General features: G+C 36.7%; 1 protein-coding gene across 3 annotated transcripts; it reads right to left on the bottom strand.

Annotated features, from left to right (window-relative positions):
* Nucleotides 1-1,575: 1,575 nt before the first annotated feature.
* LOC106085959 (ectonucleoside triphosphate diphosphohydrolase 5) lies at nt 1,576-21,330 on the bottom strand. 3 transcript variants are annotated; one of them, XM_013250445.2, is made up of 5 exons: nt 20,846-21,330; nt 6,098-6,251; nt 5,886-6,029; nt 2,220-3,205; nt 1,576-2,148 (listed from the first exon to the last, which is right to left on the bottom strand). In XM_013250445.2, the coding sequence occupies exons 1-5, from the start codon at nt 20,873-20,875 to the stop codon at nt 2,059-2,061; spliced, it is 1,404 nt and encodes a 467-aa protein (XP_013105899.2). In that variant the 5' UTR covers nt 20,876-21,330; the 3' UTR covers nt 1,576-2,058. The 3 variants fall into 3 exon arrangements, with proteins under 3 accessions (XP_013105899.2, XP_013105898.2, XP_013105900.2); XM_013250444.2 differs by lacking the exon at nt 20,846-21,330 and adding an exon at nt 18,257-18,334; XM_013250446.2 differs by lacking the exon at nt 20,846-21,330 and adding an exon at nt 6,384-6,592.
* Between the last annotated feature and the right edge of the window lie 1,129 nt (nt 21,331-22,459).

Genomic DNA, 22,459 nt, shown 5'->3' with positions numbered 1-22,459 from the left:
TAAAGTTATAAAACTTCTCATTTTATGTATGTAGTATGAAAAATTAAATAAAATCAAAGAAAAGAAAAAATCGATTTACGCCTTTTGGCAAAGGTTGTAATCAACACACGATGAGTATGATCATGATGTGCCATCTAAAAGGGCCATAAGTCAAGCAAAGACTATTTTTTTAGACTATTAAAGACAATTTTTTTTAATTTAATTTATAAAAGGATCAAGGCAGCTAATCCTTTTTTATAAATTTACTAATTTTGAAATTGAAATGAGATAAATATTTTCAGTGGGGAATGGTGGATTGCGCGATGCGAGATTGGGTTTCAGTTTGGCACAGCATTCTAGGCGATGACAACATATTGCGCCCCATTTAGAGATAAAATAAATGGTTCTATACATATAAACTTTATTTTATATGAAAAAATTTGAAAATTTTTGCTAAGTCTTAAGCCCCGTTTGCACTGCTCATTAAATCCGGATTTAAGGCTCTTGTCAGTTGATTTGATAAAGGGAAAACAGATGATCTAGCCATAAAATCCGGATTTAAATAGCAGTGTAAACGCGGTTTTAGAATTATTTTTTCAATCCGGCGAGCTAAGCCTATATTTTCATTCCCAGTCAGAACTTAATGAAGACAAACTTGATCTAAATTTTGCTACAAGAACAATGGACGCAACAAAGAGCAAAAAACAATGGAGTGTATCCGAGAGTTTTTGCCTTACATACTTTATTTGGCTATGACAGAATATTTGTTCCATTAGCCAAAAGTAGAATAGTGTTCCAAGCGCCTCGATTTTCTGCGCTCATTCTAAAATCTCTGAGACCAGGTTTTGAGGTGTCTCTCACCACTTGATCTTTCCATCGGGCTTTTGGTCTTCCCGGTTTGCGTGTAGCACCGTATTTGCCTTCAAAATACTTCTTAGCTGGAGCTTCTTCGAGCAACTCTCATTCTACTGAATGCATGTTTTTTTGCTACCTAAAACTTTTTAAGTTGCATGCGACTCATACACTTGCTTTGGCACAAGTGGCGATTGAGTTGCAACTATTGGGTCTCAGCAGTTCTCTGGTACATGCGCCTCGTTAGCATGTCATATCCGGTGTTAAATGATTCAACCGGCAACGCATTGGCTCCTGCTGACTTGTTGTTCTTTGGTTACTGCGCTGAACTCATTTCGACTTGTACCACATATATTTTGCCACAGTTCTTATGCAATTTTCCAAAAAATTGTGCATGTGGAATTCCATTCTAAGATTCGACATCGATGCCAATATGGTCCGAATAGGAACATTACCTGATAAAACTCATATAACCTATCTCTCTATTTGACTTGATGAGGGCGCAATGGTTATACGAGTTGTTGCCCAATATTGCGTTTTAATTTCCATATTTTTGCACAATATAGTCGTAATGGAGCTCCCCGCTAATTGATTTTGGTAGAGAACCCAGATTACCAGCACATGGTTCTGTTGACTCTGTCATCAGAAAATGTCATTAAAAATTTGAATTTAGTGAGATTTCTAACGATTTCTCAGTAAACCACAACTTTTTCCTACACATATAAAATGCATTTTTGTTTAATGTTTTTCGTTTTTTAGTACCATTTATTTGGCTCTATCAAGTTCATTCTACCAATAACAGTATATAAAGAATGCAGTTAACGAAATTAAAAAATTAAAATACTATATACAATATAGCAGATTTTTGTGTAATCAGGCAGGTCCTTATTCCCGTTTTGTTTTTTTTTTACTTCTTTAATTTTTGTCTAACGAATAAAAACTTAAAACATTACAGTGTAGTTATTTTTAAGTGTTACCAATTAATAGTTTTATATGCTGTGTATATAATGTGATATGTGCAATCAAAATAGGAAAAGCTAAATTCTAAGGCACTATTGCATATTAGATTAGCACACAACATGGACAAACAAAAGGTGGGGTGGTGTATGTAAAGTGTGGAGTTTGCTAAGAACAACAAACAAAACGAAAAAATCTAAAAATTTAAAAATTTAAAATAACAATAATACACTAATATAAAATATATAATTAAAAATAAACTAATATCATTTAAGAATTAAATTTATCATCACTCATTAAAATGTTATAGGCACAGCCTAACGCCCATGAGATCTCATGGCCATCAATTTTTTTGTATAGCTGCAGAAGAAACAAAAAGAACATTTTTAATTAATTAATTAGAAAAAATTAAAATATTATGTTTTTTTTACCTTTATTTTTTTACCCTCTCCCAAGCCGAATCCCTCATGTAATAACACGGATATATATGTCAAATCAAAGCACATAAACGGCTGCTCATCATTGGGTATGGCACATACAGACTGCGCCTTTTTGCGATAAGCCTCCACCGTGATCTCGCCACCTTCAAATGGATCTATAAGTCCTGACTCGGTGGCCCTTTCAAAGTAATAGCTGAATGCTGCAATTGTATGTTGTTTCAGCGTAAATGGTTTGGGCTTAACCAAAGGCATTACTTTGCTTTTAACCAAATCCAAACAGGCCTCAAAGTCTACAATGGGATTTTCTTGTGTTGATTTGGCATGATCCTTGCCAGAGATCTTATATTCCACATTGCTGTACAACCAGGTCCTATTGGAGATTATGGGATTGACACAAATCGATTCCAAATTGGTGGCTTCACTGTGACTACCTTTGGTGAAGACCGCATGACGAGCGGCCATCAAACCCAAGCCCAGATAGGAATGGGTAAAGACATTGGTTTTTTGGTTTAAAGTGTTCACCTCATGCATATATTTCTCATATACCGGCACCTGTTCGGGATCAGTGGGTGAGAAGGTTACTTGAGTGCTGCCACCACCCAAATCTAAAGCTGCTGCTTGATTAGATTTCGATAGACGTCCCAACAAAAAGTTGACGGTGAACCAAGAGAATATGCCCTCATCGGTACCATCCATAATTTCAACGGCATCAAGGTCGACACTAAACTCAGATTTGGTAAAAAGGTCACGTACTGCATTTAAAAGATTCTCAGCTTTGCTATGGGGTAAGAGCCTTAAGCCTGCAGTGGCTTTTAGTACTAATGGCGTGGAAGCCCATTTGTCTTTGGGTATAAAAGCTTTAGCCTCATCTAGCAGTAATTTAATTGAATGAGCTCCCTTTTCTGGGGCATCAGCAAATGAGGAGAGACCCGGTTTGCGTTCCTTGAAGAGTTCATCGGATAGAACCAATTTGTTATCTAGAAAGAAAAACGTATAAAGGATTAGAATTTTTTCAAACTTCAAGCTGCTCTTTGGGCAGGATGGAAAAGCATTAATAAGAAAATGATGGCAGAAGCGTTAAAATCATTGAGGCAAGCAGTTCTTGGAGCAAGTTAAGCTTCGGCTTTGTGAGGTTATAAGAGAACCCTAGTTTGTTTACTTTTTCATTACCCAACCGTTCTCTAGGGTCAGGGATCCAAGTCAAAACTACTCTTCTGACGATCTGAGCCTTATTTTAGTCCTTTTTTTCATTTTAACAATCCGCCCAGACTAACGGTATTTCTCAGCTTGTGTTAATATTCTATTCTGCTTTGGGAATAATCGAGGAAATTTTTAAATTTTTTGAGGGCCATCAAATGTTTTTGTCTCCATACCAAAACACTGTTTTTTATCTTCACTTATTGTTTTCTCTATTTAACTAATTTTTTTAAAACGAATCAGTGGAACCAAAAAAAACAGACAAAAATAATGCCGGCAATGATTTCAAGGTTTGCCAGAATTTTTTCGCCATTTTTCACAATATAAGAAGAGTGCTACTTTTTCGCCTATTGATCGTCAACGTTTCGCTGACTTTTTTTTATATGAGTAGTGGTGTTCACGTGAGTCGTGAGTAGTCGTATCACGCGTGAGTCCCGGGATTCGTGAGTGAGATCCAAATCTAACCACGTGATCGTGATGAATTTATATTCTTCGGGCGTATGCGTGAATTAAGACTCACGAGAAAATCACGAATCACGAGATATTACGAGTCAGGAAAATCCCTGCATAGGGTTGGTATTCTACTCTGCTTTCGGAATAATCGCCAACATTTTTAATTGTTAGCGAGCGAAATTCCACAGCAATCAAATGTTTTTGTTTCCATGCCAAGGCCTTTTCTTATCTGCGAAATATTTAAATTGTTTTTTCGGAAAGAAAAAAATAGCTATCAAGGTGGATTTAAAAAGGTGGTCTCACGGGAACAGCTGTTAACAGCTGGCCCGGTTTGACGGTATTAAGATGACAGGTTTTTGTTTGCATTCTCTTTGTTGTTATCTTCTTTCTCGCATATTCTCTACTCATGTACACACACGCTCACAAATTTCTTTGCGTGTGTTGGCAAAAGTACGTTCAGCTTGATGACAAGATGGCAGATTGCACCATATGATTTGTGGTTGTTGTACAAATGAGACCACCTTTAATTGTATTGCTATGACTAACAATTAAAACTGGTAAAACAAACTAAAATGATGCCGCCAATGGTAGCCTTAATGGTTTCAAGGGTCGCCACTATCATTTTTTTGCCATTTTCCTCACCATAATCAAAGTATTGGGTTGCCCAAAAAGTAATTGCGTAATTTTTTAAAAGAAAGTAAATGCATTTTTAATAAAACTTAGAATGAACTTTAATCAAATATATAATTGCCATATTGTTCGATAACCTTTTGCCATCTTCCTGGCAAATTTAGTATTCCACGCTCATAGAACTTCTGGCCTTTATCTGCAAAAAACTGAACCAAGTGCGATTTTATAGCCTCATCATTGCCGAAAGTTTTACCATTTAAGGAGTTCTGCAAAGATCGAAATAAATGGAAGTCTGATGGTGCAAGGTCAGGGCTATATGGTGGATGCATTAAAAGTTCCCAGCCAAGCTCACTCAGTTTTTGGCGAGTGACCAAAGATGTGTGCGGTCTAGCGTTGTCCTGGTGGAATATGACACCTTTATGATTGACCAATTCTGGTCGCTTCTCCTTGATGGCTGTATTCAATTTGTCCAATTGTTGACAGTAAACATCCGAATTAATCGTTTGGTTCCTTGGAAGCAGCTCAAAATATACCACACCCTTCCAATCCCACCAAACAGACAGCATAACCTTCTTTTAGTGGATATCAGCCTTTGAAGTGGTTTGAGCTGGTTCACCATGCTTGGACCATGATCGTTTTCGACTAACGTTGTTGTAACAATCCATTTTTCATCTCCAGTTATGATTCGTTTTAAAAACGGATCGAATTCATTGCGTTTAAGGTGCATATCACAAGCGTTGATTCGGTTTGTTAAATGAATTTCTTTCAATACATGTGGTACCCAAATATCAAGCTTTTTCACCAGTCCAAGACTTTTTAAGTGATAATGAACGGTTGATTTTGGTATATTTAACTTCTCTCCTATCTCACGCTCAGTTTCATGACGTTCCCATTCGATTAATGCTTTGATTTGGTCATGATCAACTTCATTTGGCCGACCGAAAAAATCCGCAATTACTTTTTGGGCAACCCAATACTACTTTTTCGCCTATTTTTCTCCTACTTTTCGCAGATGTTTTCAAAAAAAAATATTAATTGCTTCATGGAAACATATTTTTTCAAGTTTCGGAAGTTTTTCGTGAGTCGTGATTTTTCTCCTGAGTCGTGGTATTTTTCGTGCGTGAGTAAAATTTTTGTCTCGTGAGCGTGAGTGGAAAATCACTCACGTGCACATCTCTAATATGAAGTTTGACAATCCCATGGCAGCCGGTTGTACGTACCGGATTGACCCGATGGAGTCCTTCATCGGCAAGGGCTGCCGCCTCAGTGTACAACACACTACTACAACAGCAACAACATGAAGTTTGACACCATTCCGCTCGAAAAGCTGAACAGAATGTTCTGCTTTTCTTAATAAAATATTGCATACATACATACCTATGAAACTACGATCGAATTTGTAGGCGAGCACACGACTACCAGTCGATCCCGCATCAATAATCACAGCATACTGATTTTTGCTATAGCCTAATTTAGAGGCTAATTGGACTAAAAATGGACTAGTCGTATCAATGTACAAACCTGAACAAAAGCAAAAACAAACAAAAATTTAGTATAGCAAAACTATATTCTATAAAAAACAAACTTACCAAATACAACCAATAATAAGCACACTGATATGATTAAGCAGAAGAAAGACAACTTGAGACCTTTTGGTAAACCACCACCACCACCGCTGCCCGTTGAACTATTGGGTGATTTGCGTCTGCTGCCAGATGCGGTTTTGTCATCACCAGAACTTAGCTATAAGCAAAAGAATTGGAAAACAATTTAATTAAAAAATCAATTTATATAGAAATTTGGCAAATATTAAACAAATATTTAGAATGTCTGGTTTCTTGCTTGCTTCGTCGTCGCCTCCATCTCTAAGCATACCAAAACGTAATCAAATTTCATGTTTCATTCGACTCAAAGCCACCAACAAATATAAATTGTGTGCGTTTGTATTTTACAACAACATCTTAAGTATATTTTCTTGTTTTTACATTTGCCGCACAAATATTCTAATGTTTTAGATTATAATTTTTTTTTACTTTTTCACGTTCTCAGTGAAAAAAGGCGTTCTATTATCTCAAATTGCTAGTTATGTCAAGTACTTTTAGCTGTTTATTGCAGTTGTCAATTTTGAGAGGAAATGAGATAGTGAGCAGTGTTGCCAACGCAAGCAATAGTATGACCGTTAAAAGCTAAGCAATCTTTTGGCAGTAAATGGCAATTCGAAAAAAGGGCAAAACAATTTAAGAGTGATTGATTCATATGAATAATTTGCTGTTATTTCTCAAAAAAGACAAAATAAAGTTTTGAAAATGCTAACATTTTAATAAGCACATTTTGAATGAAATAAAAATGGAATACAATACAATATAAATCTTTATCAAAGTAAAAAAATCAAATTAGGTAAAAAGGTGTTTTTGGTTTAATAAAGGCTTATTTGAGCTTTGATATATTCAATGACAATGACAATTGAGATGTGTCAATTTTTCAGTACAAGTTTTTTAGGGTTTCGAAATTAAGTTGATGTTGGATAATAAGTAAAGATAGTATCCTCGATATATCCGCAAGCAGAACAGGGGAATATGGGCTCAAATAAGATATTCGAGAATGAAAGAAGGTAACGCTGCATAATACACATCTCATGGATGCTGTTGGTTTCACCAATTTTAAGTGACTTGATTAGATTTCGATAGACTTCCCAACAAAAAGTTGACGGTGAACCAAAGAATATGCCCTCAGCGGTACCATCCATCAACAAATACAAATACAAATTTTGCCCATGAACATTCCACTAAGGAACAGGGGCAAACTTCTCGCATATCAATGAGTGCAGTCCGATCCAAGTTTTAAGCTCAATGATGAGGGGCCTCCTTTTTATAGCCGAGTCCGAACGGCGTGCCGCAGTGCGACACCTCTTTGGAGAGAAGTTTTACATTGCATAGTACCTCACAAATGTTGCCAGCATTAGGAGGGGAAAACCACCGTTGAAAATTTTGTCTGATGGTCTCGCCAGGATTCGAACCCAGGCGTTCAGCGTCATTGGCGGACATGCTAACCTCTGCCCTACGGTGGGTGGCCTCCATCAACATGCTGGTGCTCTAAATGTCGTGGAAAAAGCTTTCAGCGATAAAGGTGATCATGATGTTGTCGACGATGTAACTCTAGATGGTGTTGATGACGAGGATGTAACACTCGATGTCAAAACCGCAGCTTCTTATATAGAAAAGTACTGAACAATTGGATTCAAAGACCATTGTGTTAATTCACAGAAGATTAACTTACTAATTACTGGTTAAATTTAGGCATGCAGAGAAATGTCCGAAGAGACCGGGACCAAGCGCGGACAGAAGAAAGAGTGTTGGAGGTTACTCCAGACAAATACATCTCTTTATGGTACTGGCTGTTGATTAAAACGTAGGATCATGTAATTATCAGCGGTTTATGGTTTTGATACAGCTTGGGGGGTTTACTAATGTAGCCCTGCAGGGGATAGCTGTGAGTACCACACATGCCATTGAGGTCCGATCTGTGTGGTGTTCATTGCTGTCACGAGAAGCTTAGCTGCGAGCTACCGGGCGCGTACACAGGCTGCGTATAGTGGAATACTCCATACGGAGTAGCTGCAACGGCAGTCGCGAACAATCAGTGGTATCGTGGAATGGAGAGTGGTCTCAATGAGAGGTCAGATGGCACCGGCTCTTGCAAAGATTCTGAGTACCTATAATGCTCCATATGACAAGGCGAGTTATTGGCGCCTTTAAATAGCTAATGGCCACGTTGTTCCCGTGGCGAACGAGTTTGCTCACCTATAGCAGCTTGACGGGGATCGCCACTTCCACATGAAAGTGTGACTACTACTAAAACAACAACCCACAAAACCACCAAGATGGCAGGTTTAAATAGTTTTCATACGGTTATTGTAGCCGTAGATAGCTACCAAGTGCATGCTAACAAATGGCTCAAATAGGAAAATTGTGATTATAGCTCGATCACCACAAGGAGGGGTTGTGTACCCCGATCCTTTGAATTTGTTAAGGAGGGAAGATGCTGCCATGGTATTTAGTGGGTCTGGCTGGGCAGTGAAAAGATACGCACAGTGGGATCAGAAAAAAATTAGTGCATATTAGTCTACCAATAGTGAACGGATACAGATATCTTCAATGATAACACAGTGTCCGAAGCCATCACACGACCAAATAGAAAGCTCCCTTAGCCTTATATTAGTGGTCGCAGCAATTTGTCCAACCACAATATCCAGAAGCATTTGGTGGTTAGTACAACATTCCTTTGTCAGCACACCAAGTGAAGCCGACAAGGGACTTGAGAACGTTGTTTCTACTTTTGTTTACGGTGCTGGCATGTAAAGCAGTTGTAGTTCTATGCAGCCAATGCATGCTGATTCGCCCAACGGGAGGATGGAAAAGAGTAGCTCCTCTTGCGCCTTGGCTACTGAAGAAAAAAGACAGATCGGTCTGTACGACTTCCCCTAGCTCGTGTCCTTTCCCGGTTTCAGTAGCGCGATCACACTGCCCATCCTGCAAACACACTGCCCATCCTGTGATGGCTATCATGGAGATCACGAACATACAAATGGCTCCCCTTTTAGCCTTTTCACTCTCGGGTCAATAAATTGACGTTTATCTAAGGAAAATATCTCAAAAATATCGCCAGCATTTCTTATTTAAATATTTTTTTTTTTCAAAGCAAGCAAATAAAAAACCAACCAAAACAAAAATCACCTTTTTTTCTACAAATTTTCACTGGAAGTCGTTCGCGTACTTTTGCTTGCAAATTTTTTTAAAGAGAGTAAAATAGCTCTTACTCTCATGTAAATTTTTACTGGAAAAGTATGCGAACAGACCTATGAATTGACATATCAAGTTCTATCAGCTGGGTTGATACAACCACCTGATAAATACGCCTTGGGCGTGTGATATGTAATCAAGGCTGCCAGACGTGGCGATTTTGACGATTTTTTTTCCAAAATTTGGAATCGTTTTGAATCCCTTTATAAGTTGACGATTTTTTCTCGGGTTTAATTTGTATTGAAATTGACCTCAAATAAGGGGGAAAAAATTCAGTAGTATAGGTTTTGATTGACATTGTATGACAAATCCGCAAATTGCCTAATTTTAATGTAAAGGGTGATTTTTTTGAGGTTAGGATTTTCATGCATTAGTATTTGACAGATCACGTGGGATTTCAGACATGGTGAACACATTTCGAACCGAACACTGATTTTGGTAATAAAATTCAATGATTTGCAAGCGTTGCTCGTTAGTAAGTCTATTCATGATGAAATGTCAAAGCATACTGAGCATCTTTCTCTTTGACACCATGTCTGAAATCCCACGTGATCTGTCAAATACTAATGCATGAAAATCCTAACCTCAAAAAAATCACCCTTTAGAAGGTGGTTCAATTTTAATGTTGATTTTGAATAACTTTAACGCGTTGCTCGATTGTGTATCTTTCAAACATCAAAATTAATTTAGTCAGAAATTGAAAAACGTCAAATGATCGTAAATTTAACGATTTTTTGCGAAAAAGACTTGGCAGCACTGTATGTAACTCAACCCAGATAACGCATGGGGCGCATTTGATTGCTTAGAACACATAAAGGCTCTATTACACGTCATGTAGTTGTCTAATGACATGTCAAATTTAGCATATGTTGAGTTGTACATATCGTGTGATATAAACGAAACCAACAAATGAAAATCACTTTTCAAAATAGCTTATGTACATTTTTTTCAATTAGAGCGTGCTCTATTCCTTTTGACAAAGACATACAAAATCAGCTGTTTTTGTTGTCAGTCGAAAAAATAACACCAAATTAAATTGTTTTTACAAATTAATGATTTAACAAGCTTTCTCGCAACTTTAACAATTTTAACGCATACAAAAAATCAGCTTTTGCTGAAATTTTTAGGTAATCCCATACAAAAGTGACATACAGGTGTGATATCAAAAATGATGAATCGTATGTAAATTAACAATTTTGACAAACATTTTCAATTACATGTGAATACAAAAAGTAACATGTCATAAGACATCCACATGCCGTGTAATAGCGCCTTAAGTGCTGCGCGTGGTATGTAACTTCAGCTTTATACATTTTCTAACGCTTCATGATTTAACTATCCTAACTATCCAGAGAATTCTGCGAGTATTTCTTTTGAAAGTGCAATCATATTGGTGATTCTCATTTCCAGGCCATCAATACAATCTATTCGTTTATTTTTATACCTGATGCAATTAAAAAATAATAGGACTCTTTAAAAATCTTCCGCCAAATTAAATGCAAATGCATTTTTAATTGAAACTTCGTCGAAACTTATGCGGGGGGAGAAGGATTCGACAGCATTTCTCAGATTTATCAAATCCAGGTCTCATGGATTTAAAATCAAGGAGCTAAATCCGGCATTTCCTTCACTATTATATATGACGCGTATGATGCTTATCACAGCTCCTCCTATTAATAGACCTTCCAAATATCAATTGCCCGGTTTCTTATATCTTAAGAAACCATTAAATCATCATCAGATTTTTAATAAAACAAAACATATATCTCATATATTTTCTTTTCAGAGCTCCCCGCGTACACATTAAAACAAAAAGAAACCGTAATTTGTTGTCTTTGGTATTCTGGGCCTTACTATGAGTACACATCAAGGCAAGAATACAAAACAATTGTTCTATGATATCGACCACCCACCACCTCCCAACCTCTATCACTATGTGAATACAACAGACAAATAGCAACTATCTATTTATACATATAAACATTAAAATAAAATGTGTGTACATGTTGATGTGTGTAAATTTGCTTAATGCGAAAGTGCGGTTTTATTTCTTTATTTTTTTTTTTTTTTCAATTCAATTTGCCAAATCACAATACCAAAAAATACACCACTCTTTAAATAAATTCACTTCAGAATAGAGGGAGATCAAAAACTTTGCTTTTATTTGCATTATTTATTAAAATGAAACTAACCTTTGCTGTATGTTTGTGCTTATAATTTATTTATAGGGTAATTTTCATTCATTAAGAGGACCGACCACCAAACACTCAAATGGGGTTTAGGTTTGGGAAATTTTAAATTTGGTAGCAGATGTAAAAAACGAAACTTCTTGGAACAGTAAAAAGAATATATTTAAAAACATGTAACAGCGTGCTAAGTTCGGCCGAGCCGAATCTTATATACCCTCCACCAGGGATAGCATTTGTTGATTTCTTTGCGCGGTATCTCTTTTTAGGCAAAAAAAAAAGTAAAATAATGGATAATAACTGTTATGTTATTGGAACTATTTCAAGTTATAGTCTGATTCGGACCATAAATGAATTGAATGCTGAACATTGTAGAAATTGTTGTTGTAGCAGTGTGTTATACACTGAGTCGGCAGCCCTTGCCAATGAAGGACTTCATCGGGTCAATCCGGTACGTACAACCGGCTGACATGGGATTGCAGAAGTCATTGTGTAATATTTAAGTCCATTCGTAAAAGAATTGCGCTTTGTAGGGGCTTAAGAAGCAAAATTGGGAGATTGGTATATATGGCAGCTGTATCAAGATAAAGATCGATTCAGACCATATTGAACAATAATGTTGAAGGTCATGGGAGTAGCCGTTGTACAAAAGTTCAGCAAAATCGGATGAGAATTGCGCCCTCCAGGGGCTCAAGAAGTCAAGATCCCAGATCGGTTTATATAGCAGCTATATCAGATTATGTACTGATTTGCGCCATACTAAGCACAGTGGTTGAAGTCATAACAAAACATGTCATGCAAAATTTCAGCCAAATCTCGTGAGAGTTGTGCCCTCTAGCGGCTCAAGAAGTCAAGATCCAAGATCGGTTTATATGGCAGCTATACCAGGTTATTAACTGATTTGTTGTTGTTGTTGTAGCACTTTGTTGTGTTCTATCTTTCGTCTGCTTGATTCTGTTGAGTGTCAAGACCCAGGAACTATGCGACTAAGATGGGTCGCGTCCACAGGGACCTCGGTCTGAGTCAAGTGAGTCTGGCTGGGCAGTTAAACTGGTGACGTGTATCGTGCGGTCCCTGGTTACAATCGGGACATACATCTTGCACGTCAGCATCAATCCTTGCTCTGTAGGAATTGAGGCGGCTGCATCTGCTGGAACGTAATTGAGCCAGACCTACTCTGGTTTGGCGGGAGAGGTTAATTTCTTCAGGTGCAATGGGAGGCGGCCGTTCTACAAGGACTTCATTCACCCGGTAGCCATTTACCGCGTCTGCTACCGTGTCTGCATGAATGTTGTCCAGACCTGCTTGATATGCCGATTGATCTAGAGGTTCTCACTTGTAACGCTGAACCTCACGCTCAAGATCATGTAGATCTATCTTAAGGCTTCTGGGCGGTGGATATCTATCCACAAGAGGATAATTTGGATGGTCTCTGCGATAACAGCCCGAAAGGTATTGCTTAGACAGCATGGTAGGATGTCTTCGCACTGGTAGGATCTTTGTCTCCTGATGGAGTTGGTCCACATGAGAACTGAGGAGACAGCCCTCGCAGTTCGGAGGGCGGCATTCTGACAGATCTGAATATTATTTCACTGCGTGTCACAAAACTGACGAGACCACACTAGTGCTGCATAACTTACCACAGACGGCCCAATTGCTTTGTACGTAGTCAACAAGGTTTCTTTGTCTGCAGCCCAAGTGCTGCCGGCAAGTGACTTGAGGACCTTGTTTCTACTTTTGACTGTATCGCAAATTGCTGTGGCATGTGGGGAGAATGTGTAAGAGCCGTCAACTTGATGGTCGGAATCATTTCTCCATCAACTGATCGAACCATACATCGCACAGTTGTTGGAGGTGATACCAAAACATCACGTGCAAAATTACAGCCAAATCGAATAAGAATTACGCCCTCTAAAAGCTGAAGAAATCAAGACCCAAGATCGGTTTATATGGCAGCTATATTAAAACATGGACCGATTTGGCCCATTTACAATCCCAAACGACCTACACTAATAGAAAGTATTTGCAAAATTTCAAGCTCCTAACTTTACTCCTTCGAAAGTTAGCGTGCTTTCGACCACGACGGACAGACATGGCTAGATCAACTTAAATCGATGACGAACAAGAATATATATACTTTATGGAGTCTTAGACGCATAACGAAATAAGTATACCACCATCCTATGGCGGAGGGTACAAAAAATTTTAAATCCAAATGCATATTTTCCCATGACCATCTCAGCACATTAATATCTAACGGTGGGTATTAGTTCGTCTTTCACAATAAAAATTAACATTTTTCACGATTACTTTTTGTAGATAATAGATTTTCAAACAAAAAACTTGCTGGTTACATTTATTATGGCATTCCCTCATTATTTATGACAAAGTTTTAATAACAATATTTGCTGTGTTTTATTTTATTTAGATAAGCCGTGAAGGACAATAATAAAACGCAAATAAAGTTTCAGTGCAAGTCTGTTGGTTCGCCATGAGGTGGTAACACCATTTGCCAACCTGTCAAAACAAACATTTGTGGGCAAATCAGTCAAATAAAATTTATTAAGATTTGTACACGCATTTATATGTACATTTGAGGGTAGGATTTTCATGCATTAGTATTTGACAGATCACGTGGGATTTCAGACATGGTGTCAAAGAGAAAGATGCTCAGTATGCTTTGACATTTCATCATGAATAGACTTACTAACGAGCAACGCTTGCAAATCATTGAATTTTATTACCAAAATCAGTGTTCGGTTCGAAATGTGTTTATTCACCGTTCAGCGATGAGGCTCATTTCTGGTTGAATGGCTACGTAAATAAGCAAAATTGCCGCATTTGGAGTGAAGAGCAACCAGAAGCCGTTCAAGAACTGCCCATGCATCCCGAAAAATGCACTGTTTGGTGTGGTTTGTACGCTGGTGGAATCATTGGACCGTATTTTTTCAAAGATGCTGTTGGACGCAACGTTACGGTGAATGAACACATTTCGAACCGAACACTGATTTTGGTAATAAAATTCAATGATTTGCAAGCGTTGCTCGTTAGTAAGTCTATTCATGATGAAATGTCAAAGCATACTGAGCATCTTTCTCTTTGACACCATGTCTGAAATCCCACGTGATCTGTCAAATACTAATGCATGAAAATCCTAACCTCAAAAAAATCACCCTTTACATAATAGGTTTTAATTTTATTTTACCATTCACAATAGAGGTATTTGTACAATTGGCCACACTTGTTTGTGAAAAACATGTCATGGCAATTCTGGCAACAGATGTTCTAAATAAAGCTGAGTATACTGTTGAGCTTTTTTGTTTTGAGCTAAAATAGGCGGAAAAGTTGTACTCTGCTTATAGCCAAGGCGGATTTAAAAATGCGGTCTCACGCGAACAGCCGTTAACAGCTGGCCGGGTTTGACGGTATTAAGATGACAGATTTTTGTTTGCATTCTCTTTGTTATCTTCTTTTTCGCATATTCTCTGCTCATTTACGCCCACGTATACACAAACGCACACAAATTTCTTTGCGTGTGTTGGCAAAAGTACGATCCGCTTGTCATCATATGGCAGATTGCGCCATATGATTTGTGGTTATTGTACAAACGAGACCACCTTTAATTGTTTCGCCATGGCTTATTGTGAGGAAAATGGCAAAAAACTACTATAGTGGAATCACTTAAGACTATTGCCCCAATCGGTAAACATGTCTTTTTTGAGGAAGAGGTCGATTTGTTATATTAAGTTCGTCCCATGGTAAAATTAAGAGGTAGCTTCATTAACATAACAACAAAAATCTACCCCAAAGAATCTACCTTGATGGGCAAACGCCGTAAATGCAATTGTCAAAGTATTGTAGTTTCAGAAATAAACGTTTTACAATTTATCTTCTTCAAATGTGTTTTAAAGTTGTATTTTCATCATAACAACGCTGTTTTGTTGCTTATGAGTGGAATAACGGATCAAATAAAACATCGTTTAAAAATCGTAGAAAAATACCACATCTGTGTCATGGTACAATTAAGAGGTAGGATCATTAGCACAACAACAAAAACCTACCTCTAACGAAACTACCTTAAATGGTAAATGCCGTAAATTGAAATGTCAACGTGGTTGTAGAAATAAATTTTGTTTTACAACTTAACTTCTTCAAATGTGTTTTATTTTGTATTTTCATCATTATAACACGGCTTTGTTGCTTATGTGTGGAATATCGGATAAAATACAAACTTTTTTTTAAACATTTTACAAAAATATCAGAGCTGTGATATCAAGCCTATTACATTTCGATTTACTGCAAAATCAAAACAAAAATAAACAGCCCTATTCTGAATAACAATTCCCTGGGAGTTTATTCCCTACTCCCTTTTCCCCTATTCTGAGTAACAATTTACTGGGTGTTTTTCCCTTATTCTAAACAAACTTCGAAAAAGGGAAATCTCTCCCAGGGGAAAAAGTAGTTATTTTGAATCGATATAAAAGGGAGAATGAGGCGATAAAACATGGGAAAATTCCCCCAAACAAATGAAAGGAAGTCAGGATAAAAAATTGTGAATTTTATGTTTTTATATAAAAAATGGTACCACTTCTTATTACTTACGAACAATTAAAAATATATGGAAATTATTTTTCAATTTTTCATCAAAAACAATTTCAATTTTTGTTGAGTGCTCCCGGTTTAAATATGTCATGTACACGCCATAGAAGATTCTCTTAAGTTTTTCAATTTCATTGGGACTCCGTTCCGAGTCGGATACTTAAAGGAGGTCCGTTATCATTGAGCTTAAAGTAGAATCGGGCGGCACTCAATAATGTGCAAGAAGTCTTCTGCCTGTTCCTGTAAATGGAATTTTAGTGGGCAATTATTCAAAGATACTTGAGCCACATTTGGCAGCACTTACTCCACACGAGTAAGAATAAATCCATAAGTCGCTTTCCGGCAGCACTATGTCTAGCAGCCGTCCCAACCACCAAGATAAGCGGCCGCCGCCCGGAAATGTCGATTAGATATTCAAGTTCTAGTTCTATAAAAGTAGGCCTTTAGATAAAACGGCGTATCAGGCAGACCACCACAGCATTTATGACGACGAAGGAGAAGCAAACCTCTATATTACGATTCAGCCTCCTTAACTCCTTTTGGCAAGGGAAAATGCCAACATGCTGGATGTGTGCCCCGTATGCCGCCACGGACAACACGACACAATTAATCCATTTATCTGTCCACCAAACCACTCTGAAAGCATCTAATTTAGCCAACGATTGCTTGGATGAAGAGGGAAAGTTGTTATCACAACACAGAAATATGGTGACAAACTGTAGGCCATAATTGTGCATTATTAAAATACAAAAATTAAAACAAACATTACAAAAGCAACACTAAACATGTTTGTAAACTTTTTTAGCAACCCTTATAACTTATTTTTGCTTTTTTCCATTTTATGTTTTGCTGCAGCAAAACAGCTGTTTTCGAAAATTCGAAATTCCCTCTCCCATATTTTTTCTCACCCCATTCAATCAGAATAGGAGGATTTTATTCGACGGAGAAATGTATTCCATGGGAGTTTATTCGCAGGGAGTTTTCAGAATTGGGCCGAAAAAAATTTTACTCAGCTGGTCGCATGTCTTAACCTTTTTAGTGCATCCTGCATCTGTGTTAACAATCATACTCATTCTTATAAGTTTCAACACTTAAATCGATGCACCCATCTCCGTGATCTGATGATTTTGAAGATTGTGGCTAGGGGGAAGGTCCGCCCCCTCCCGGATACCACAAAATATAGTACCCTATATTCACAGGGGAACAAACTCTACCGTCTGAGTTTAGACGGGTTCAGCCGTTTTCGAGTCGGTTCGGAACAAACAAACAGATGATTCATATAAAAAAGTTTGTATCAGTTCTTGTAAAAACTTTCTTTCATCAGCAATTTTTGCTCTTGAATTTTTTTATCTCACACTAAAATCAATCAATAACTTGAATTATACATGATAAAGATTGCGTTTTAAGTTAAATGAATGTTGGGCTTTCTTTTTGAAATCTTGCTAGCTTATCTTTTGACATTGGGAAATACTTTTCAAGATAACTGAGATAAGCTGAAGATGACTTGCTACCACCATCGGTCGTTGTCCTAAAAGTTATCAATAACTGATAACATTTAACTAACAAATTATGAAATAAGGCAGCAATGACATGGCAAAATATTCAAAATATAAAGGGTAAAATTCAACAATAGCAACTATTTCATCAGCTCCATTTATTGTTAAGTACATATAACAAATTGATAGCTACGTGTGTGATTTCCTAACTCAATCACTTTTGATAATGGATAGATAGGAAATTATTTCAATGCTTGGTATTAAAATTTTTGCGATAGTTATTTTTGGGGAATTAATTTCATCATGAACATATTAGCAACTACTGTATACTCATTCCCCTATTAAAAGCATTGGTCGGCTTTTAATGAATTTTTCCACTTACCCAATTCCTATTGAATATAAATTTAATTTATTTTAGAAAATTTGGCTAATTTTCAAATTAGCCAAAATCAGTGATCTATCTTAGCTGAAATGTAGATTACCGCAATAATAAATAAAACATGTGTAAAAGAAAAATGTTTTAGAGGCGCAACTCATTGAATTACACATGATACTCGTACACAGGCAGGGTAATTTCAAGTGTTTTGTTTTTCGTAATGCCAACAGATTTAAATAAAGAAACGAGGGTTGTTTGTAGGTTTAGTGTGGAATAAAATCGCAGTACTTACGAATATTTTTGAAAACTGGTACCTCTGGATCAAGCAGGGTGTTAAGCCAAGAACTGTCTTCATTCGCAGCGAAAACCCCTATTTAATTATTGCGAAATCCGACAGACTCTATTCTTCGCCAGAACGCAAACAAAAGTAAAAAAAAAACATACAACAACATTAAAGGAGAGTTTACTGGAGCCCATTTCGTGAGCAAATAATTACATTTGGAATTAATTGAAGCGTAAGTTTTTTCATAAAACTCAGTACCACTTCTTGCTCATACCACTTCTTCGTCGCCGTTTTTTAATGCGTTTTGACAGTTATTCGTACGAAACGTCGAAGTCAGTACTAGGCTTAGGCTGTTCCAAGATATATTCATTTACAGGTAGTGGCAGTTGCCCAACAGCAAAATATTGAGTGCACTATCGTCAAAATCAGTGATTACTGCAACTCAATTTTGAGTATGTTACTAGTTCGCTCCATTTTTCGTTGTTTGTGGGAGTTGTAGTTCTTAACTATAATAAACACCCACAACCAAAGCTCGTTGACAGATAGTGCACTTCGCGAGAAAAAATTGTACTCAGCTGTTTACGGTACACTACCTGGTAATTATGTTATGGGTGGTTCTACTAAACAAGCCATAAAATGCACGTCATAAGTTCCATGGACAGTTGATTACTATAGATGTTCTTTCCTTTCCCAAACAAAGGGATTCTTCGTGCAACGATTAGAAATCTGACGTTATGTTCAAAAGCAAAAAAAATTACCACAATCATTTTTATTGCTTATTCACAGTGCTCTCAAAATTTTCTCTTATTTTATTTTCTTCGTTTATTTCTAATCTTTGCACCTAGCGCATTTTGAAAGTGTTGCAAAGTACATTTTAATATATTGAACATCTGTGATAAGTTCCCCTTATGGTATTTGACCACCCTATTCTTTCCAAATTCAGTTCCATGATTCTAGGGTCAAACGTATTGTAGCGACCAATCCTAATACCCTCATCTGCAAGTTCCATTTCTTCTTGTGTTTTAGTGTTTCTCATATGCCTATCACCAAAATATTAGAGACCTGGGCTTTGCTGACAAACTAATTGCACATTCATGATTTCAAACAACATCTGTTCCATCAAAACAGTAGGTGCGCCCATGACATAATTACCAGGTAGTGTATCGTTAACAGCTGAATACAATTTTTTCAATTTTGGTTGTGTGTGTGAATTATGGTTAAAAACCATGACACACACAAACAACGATAAATGGCGTGAACTATTAACATATACAAAATCAGAGTTCCACTAATCACTGATTTTGACGTATAGTGCACTCAATATTTTGTTGTTGGGCAACAGTCACTACCTGTAAATGAATATATATATCCCCAAAAAATACAATTTTTACGTTATTGCTTCCTAATAAGTGTTTTCGTATACTCAAAAATTTTAACTGGTAGTTCCCTTGGTACAATTAGAAGGTAAAGTCATTAGCTCAACAACAACGAAATCAATGATACAACCCTGTGGCGATGGTGGCCCAAATTCTTACTAGGTTGTCAAACTTGTCATGTGTAGCAGCCACAAGATCAAAACAGTTATGATTATGTTAAAAATTATAAATTCAAACGATAAAAATGTGAAAAAAGGAACAAAATGTAAAAAAAAAATCCAAACATAGCATTTAACGTTCTGGTGGGTTTTCGATACAACTCTGAAATTAAAATAGTTGATCAGCTGGGTGGTGGTCTCACGCGACAACTGCTAAAAGCAGGCCAGTTTTGGCGGTATAAGATGTCAGATTTTTGTTTGCATTCTCTTTGTTGTTATATTCTTTCTATCATATTCTCTGCTCATTTACGCACATATATACACACACGCATACAAATTTCTTTGTGTGTTTTGGCAAAACGTCGATTAGCTTGAAGACAAGATGGCGGATTGCTCCATATGATTTGTGGTTGTTTTACAAATGAGACCATCTTGAATTGTTTCGCCATGCTTCTGATTGTACCAAGGTCGTCCCCGTACCTTATTTGCCAGCAGAAGAGAGTGTGATGGTACGTGAGAGTGAGCAAAATTTGGTAGTTTGGTAATTGAGAGCTTGCAAATTTCTACTGGAAGTGTTTTTCCCCGCAGAAATTTGTAGCATCGAACAGCTGTTTTATGAAAACCAGCTCTTTAATTCAAATAAATAGCAAAAAAGAGTAAAGAGTAGTAAAAGAGTGCAAATTTTTACTAGAAAAATACCCGAACAGACCTAATATATATTTCTGGGATCAAATATATCGCTTATTACAACATTCGATTTGTGGCCCACAATTAACATACTGCGCCCTTAAGCAATTAATATAATCAAATTCGTAATCATTTGGTCGGCACAATGCTGAACTCATCGTCATACTGTAGCTCTTCACTATAGCATGCATACATATGCACACATCACATGTATGTACATATAACAAAAAAAAAACAACATACAATTGGCCCACAGTCTCAGTGAGGCAACCGGTCCCCGTTGTTCATCTTATTTTTTTTTTATTTCTATCAATTACCTGTTGAATTAAATTTGCCTTAGGAAAATTAGTGCCTAAATTTATGTTAAATTCACTCACCTTTCTTTTGCGCACATCGGGCTTAGTCATTTTCAATAAAATTCTATTGCTATTGTCGTTGCAGCTATTGTTGTACTCGTGTTGTTGTTATTTTCGTATTATTTGATTAATTTATTTTAATTACACACAGGTCACTGTAGTTGTTTCTTCGTATTTAATTTATTACATAAACTTTTAATGATTGAATTTCTTAGTTGTACATAATATATGTTTATTTATATATCATATCATATATTAATGCTAATTGCATTGACTCTATTTCCAATGCAGTAGAAATTTATCCGGCTTTTTGAACAAACTTAAAAAATATCCACACACAATTTAAAACGTCAGCGAAGCGAATCTCATTCCATCTATCTATCTTTCTTAATGACTTCGTTTCCCGTTTCGTGCCATCCGTTTACTAGTTCCAAGTTGATAAAAACTTAATAAATAATACCGCTAGCTATCCTAACAGCCTAACAACATTTAACTTAAAGAAACGAAAGTTCAGAAAATGTCAAGAATGAACAAAAACAAATATATACCAATGATTATAGGCTGGCGTAAAGTAATGCATTTGTTGCGTTACGTGTTTGTAACGAATTAGTAACGCAAAAAAGTATGGTGGTTAAAGACAATGGAGTTGCCAATCAACATTTAAGGCAGAGGGAAAAATTATATTATTGAATTTAAAATTATAATGTATAGTTTACATGGCACATCGTGATGTGTGGTCATTGTAATAGTATTGGTGAAAATAAGGGTGTATGCGTCACATGAACACATAACCATCAATCATTTTTCGATGATTGGTCTTTTTATTTTACCGTTTACACAGAAATATGTACTCATTACCTGATAGATATTGAAAATAAAGTTACAAAAGAAGAAAAAGTATGGAAAATTAAATAAAATCAATGAACAAAAAAAAAAAAACGATTCACCGTTTTTGGCAAAAGCTTTAATCAACACGTACATACGATGCGTACGATCATCATGTGCCGTAAAAGGCCTATAAGGAAAACAAAACATTCCGATTTTCACTGAAATTTGCGACCACAAACCGTAATAAATTCGTACCATGCATTGTACGCTGATTATCCGGCTTTCGTGCGATTTTCATTACATTTCGTTGGCAATACCTAAACAGTTGTAGCTTGGCAAATTTATACAAGGTAAAGTCACTAGCCCAACAACAACGAAATCAACTATACAACACTGTGGGGATAGTGGCGCAGATTCCATCTAGGCTGTCAAATTTCTAGACTCTACCTAATTGACATTCTACATTTTATTTGCATTATCATGTGTAGCAGCCATAAGATCAAAAGTTTTATGATTAAAAACGTGTTAATTATAAAGAAAAACAATTAAAATGTGAGAAACGCCAACGTTATAGTAGGATTTGGATACAACACTGAAATTAGAAAATTTCATCGGCTGGGCTAGTTGTTGTTGTAGCCACATTTTCATGTGGAGGTGGCGGTCCTCTTCAAGCTCCTGTAGGCCAAATCGGATGAAAGTTGAGGCTTCCAGGGGCTCAAGAAGTCAAATCGGGAGATCGGTTTATATGATATGGCTCCATATCATATCTTAACCGATTTGAATCGTACTTGGCACAGTTCTTGGAGT

This window comes from Stomoxys calcitrans, chromosome 3 (assembly GCF_963082655.1).
Source record: "Stomoxys calcitrans chromosome 3, idStoCalc2.1, whole genome shotgun sequence".
Taxonomy (NCBI): Eukaryota; Metazoa; Arthropoda; class Insecta; order Diptera; family Muscidae; genus Stomoxys; species Stomoxys calcitrans.
Note: the sequence above shows the minus strand (reverse complement) of the source record. Positions and strands in the feature narration are given on the sequence as shown.

Coding starts and splice junctions, on each gene's coding strand:
- LOC106085959 (XM_013250444.2), bottom strand. CDS start 18,319: ATGAAGACAGTTCTTGGCTTAACACCCTGCTTGATCCAGAGGTACCAG. Junction 6,252..18,256: donor ACCAGTTTTCAAAAATATTC/GTAAGTACTGCG, acceptor TTTTGCTTATAG/CTAAGTTCTGGTGATGACAA. Junction 6,030..6,097: donor CTTATTATTGGTTGTATTTG/GTAAGTTTGTTT, acceptor GCTTTTGTTCAG/GTTTGTACATTGATACGACT.